The sequence below is a fragment of the Phaethon lepturus genome, unplaced genomic scaffold (assembly GCF_000687285.1).
Source record: "Phaethon lepturus isolate BGI_N335 unplaced genomic scaffold, ASM68728v1 scaffold39787, whole genome shotgun sequence".
NCBI lineage: Eukaryota > Metazoa > Chordata > Aves > Phaethontiformes > Phaethontidae > Phaethon > Phaethon lepturus.
Genome location: NW_010550479.1, coordinates 3,347 through 7,130, shown reverse-complemented (window position 1 = coordinate 7,130; position 3,784 = coordinate 3,347). Strand labels below are relative to the sequence as shown.

The 3,784-nt window shown below is 55.7% G+C and overlaps 1 protein-coding gene across 1 annotated transcript in view; it reads right to left on the bottom strand.

The window, feature by feature from the left end:
• Positions 1–3,047, bottom strand: part of ZNF395 (zinc finger protein 395) — a 7,297-nt gene extending 4,250 nt beyond the window's left edge. Inside the window, exons 1-4 of the mRNA XM_010290573.1 lie at positions 2,799–3,047; positions 618–744; positions 515–581; positions 6–118 (exon numbers count right to left, since the gene is read on the bottom strand). Coding sequence (XP_010288875.1) covers positions 6–118; positions 515–581; positions 618–744; positions 2,799–3,047 — 556 coding nt within the window. The remainder of the gene's footprint in view (positions 1–5; positions 119–514; positions 582–617; positions 745–2,798) is intronic.
• Positions 3,048–3,784: the final 737 nt, after the last annotated feature.

Sequence of the window (3,784 nt, the reverse complement as noted above, 5' to 3'; positions counted from 1 at the left end):
CCAGAGGGGGAGTCCACTCTCACCGGTGGGAGGTCTCTGCACTATGGGGCTGCAGGAAAGGCTCGTCAGCACCATGGCTGCCACCATCTCATCCATCTCCACAGCAGCGTCGGCTTTCCTGCACCATGAGGGGAGAGATGTGAAACACGCGGAGGAAAAAGCAGAGAAACAGCCCGGGTACAACCCGGGGAGTCACTGGGCACCCAAAGGGCAGCACAACCTGCAGCAGCAGTGCAGGCTCCCCCCCTACTGCCTCCCGCCATAAACTTTTAGCCCTGACTGAAGAGTAATGGACACTCATGTACGGATGGCCTGAACTAAAAAAAAAAAAAAAAAAAAAAATCCCCTTAATCCTAAATTTAACCATCCTCTGGATAATCCTGTGCTAGTAAGGCGGATATATCCCCAGCATCACCGCTCTCTCCATTGGTGTAGAACCAAGCGCGGGTGCTGCCAGAGCCGCCGAGAGCCCCTCTCCCACCTGAGTGGGACACCCCCAGCCAAAGGCACAAACCTCTTCGGTACATCGATATTGCTGGATACGGATCTTTGCAGCACTTCGGCAGGGCCAGGACCGACGGCTGTGGGCAGGGAGGTAGGCTGGAGCACAGCCGGACGCACGTCCTGTGCCCTCCAGCACGCCTGCAAACCCTGCTCCGGCAGCAGCACCTTCACCTTGTCGCTCAGCGGGTTGTGCTGCTCCACGAGGCCAGCGCACTCCTGCCCGTTGTAAGTGACCAGGACCTGAAAAGGGCACGAGGGGCGGTTTGTGGGTGCCACCCACCGCCCCGCTGCTCCCGGGGGATGTCCTGCTGCAGCACAAGCAAGCCTTTGCCTGCCATAGGATCCCCCCTCCTCCTCCTCCCACAGCGGAGGGGGCCACAGAGGGCTTTAGAACGAAGGCATAGCCTGTCCTGAAGGGCTTGGACTTCAGACTGCTATCACAGCAAACCAAAGGGGTGGACAGGGTTCATCCCAACCCCACCACCAAGAGATCTGCTCTTCCCGGACACACGCTCCCCGACTCTGGCAATCCCAAGTTGAGGCATTTTCTGAGCCAGTATCAGCCGCCTCTCTGAGTGTCATGACTTTGGGTGGATTTTGATCTGATGAAAATGTCTGCTTTGGCTTTGTTCTCACACCATCCTACTGCAAGGACTCCCACAATTATTACACACCCTGGCAAAGTACATAGATAAAAGGATTAAAAGCTAGAGGGCGACGGGGTAATGGTGGTTTCCCAGGTGAAGTGGTCCTGAAGGGATCCAAAGGATCCAAAACCTTGTTTCCTCCAGTCCCAGCTCCTTTGAGCAGGGGAAGGAGATATGCAAACCTCACCTCCTCCTTCACTGCGTCCCAAACTCCTTCTGATGGGCAGTTTTCCACCACTACCACCCATGAGCCTATTTCTGTTAATGGAAATGTATCTGTGTCAAAAGACGCTACATGTGTCTCCAGCTATTTATAGGAACAGGAACATCTCTTTATGGAAGCACCACAGGTGCCACACCAAGAAGCCGATACGGGATGGACACGTGCACCAATACCCTGACCAGGGAGAAACCTGCGAGACCATCTCAGGTGGGACCTCCAGCAGCAACACCGCGGTGGAAAAAGCCACCCACAGCACCACCAGGGCTAAGGGAATCAGTGCAGGGATGGGGACACAGAGCAAACTGACCCCATTTTCTGAAAACAAGGAGCAAGTCTTCCCCGTGAATCACATGGGCTGTCCCCCAGAAGACCACGCATGGCACGAGGAGCCAACGTCTCCTTCGGTTTTGCACAGCCAGCGGCATAGGTCCCGGCAGTTGCTGGGAGGTGAAGGCACCCCATCACTACTTTTATGCCATTGCCAGCAGCAAAGCAAGCAAGCAAAATCCTCCATGGCGGAGCACGTAGGAGAAAACAACTCTCACTGTCCCATGGTTAATAAACACAGGGCAGGAGCAGCCAGAAAACCGAACAGAGACCTTATTTACACTCTATTTCACAAGCTTTGCCCAGAAAAGGTTTTACAGTTCTGCAGGTAGCAGCCAAGAAACAAGTTCTATGTCAGCAGCCCACGGCTCCCCTCGGACAGTACTCCTTAGCCAGGCATTAATGGGAACCATTCTGGTGGGATCGAGAACGAGAGCTGTTCCTCGCCCCTGGCAGCATCCTGGCCAAGGCACAGCCCTCCTAAGCATCAGGAGCTCGGGGCACAAGAAATGGCAGGGTCCAGCAGGACTAGATATCCCTTCTGAACAAGCCATCGCACCTTACTCTTCTCTAAGAGGTTCTTCACCACTTATGTCCACACCCTCGACCCTCAACCCTGCAGCAAAAAGCTGCTGCAGAATGAGCTCCAAGGCCTGAGCCATGAGGCTCATTGCCACTGTGGCTAAGCTGGGGGGCTCCCTGCCACTTGCCTTCAGGTGCTAATGTGCATTATGGGGAGGGAGGACAAGTTCATGGAAGAAAAAGTCCACTGGGAGCCACTAGATGTGGAGAAACCATCTCTCTCAGCTGCAGACAGTCAAGGAACACTGGAGGCAAGTGTCAGGTCTTCTCATCATCTTCTCTGGAGACCCACTTTTGGCTAAGATTGGAGACATCTCCTGGAGGGGATGGATCTCCGCTTGAGCTGGTACAGTCCAAACCCATGAGGCACGGCCAGGGCCAAGTGCACTAAACATCAACAGCCACTAATGACCCTCAGTAATTACAGATCCCCACTGCACCTTACATTGGGAGAGTTTTCTCCCCCACTGGAGTGCAACCCACCAGCCAAGGACACCAAGAGCCTCCTTACGTACTTGCTGCCCGGCGTGGAGCTGCCGGCGGCCGGGGCTGGGAAACCTGGGTGCCTGGCTGCTCTCCTCTGCTGCCAGCGCGCAGGATCCTTCCTCTCGTGGCACCACGTGGGCAGACACCCGGCCAAGGTCGGTCTGCAAGCCGGGGATCTGGGTGGCCACCAGCACCCCCTCGGCCAAGGCGCTGGGGGCAGAGACACGGGTGCCTAACAGGGAGCGCTTCCCCAGGCGCCTGGACAGCACGCTCGCCATCTCGGACACGCTGCGGAAGAGAAAGACACAGGGATGTTACCTTCAGTGCGGGACCATGACTTTCAGCTGGTGTCAAGAAAGCAGCTCTCCACCGCTCCAGCATCCCCAGGCACCAAGACCCCTTGGGGACGTGGGGACAGTGGTGTGCCTGAGCTCCCCCCACCCTGCAGCTCCTGCTTTCATGGTCATTTCTAAACCCCTCTGGAAAAAAAAAAAAGGGATGAGCCAGCCCGAAGGAAACCCCATGGATGCAGTCAGGACAGCCCTTGGAGCCCACAGCCCCCTCTCAAGCTGCCACTGGCACACGTTCCCCAGGCCATCACAGCTACTCCCACCCATCATGCTGAAACCTGCTGTCGATGCTCTTCAACCTCGACCTCTAGACTTGAGCCCGTGCCCAGTGCAGTCCTGTAACTCCTCTGCCCGCATCCTGGCAGAGGAGGAAAGCTCTCTGGCAGCGAAAGCCAGAACCCCTTCTCAGCCTGCACCCCGATACTCCCCTTTTTGGGACCTCTCGTGCTTTTGGGAGAGGTTTCTCCAAGATCACAGCTTGTGCTCAGCACTCCCAAGGGGGGTCTGGTAGCAAAACAGGAGCATCCTCCTGCCTTGCTTTCTTAGAAAAGGAAGAATTTGGAGAATTTTTATCCTAAGCTGTTTCTCTGTAACTCTTTTCAACCTATTTTTGCCCCTCAAAGAGCTTCCTTCTCCTCCGACATAGGTTTTCCTGGTGTTGGTGT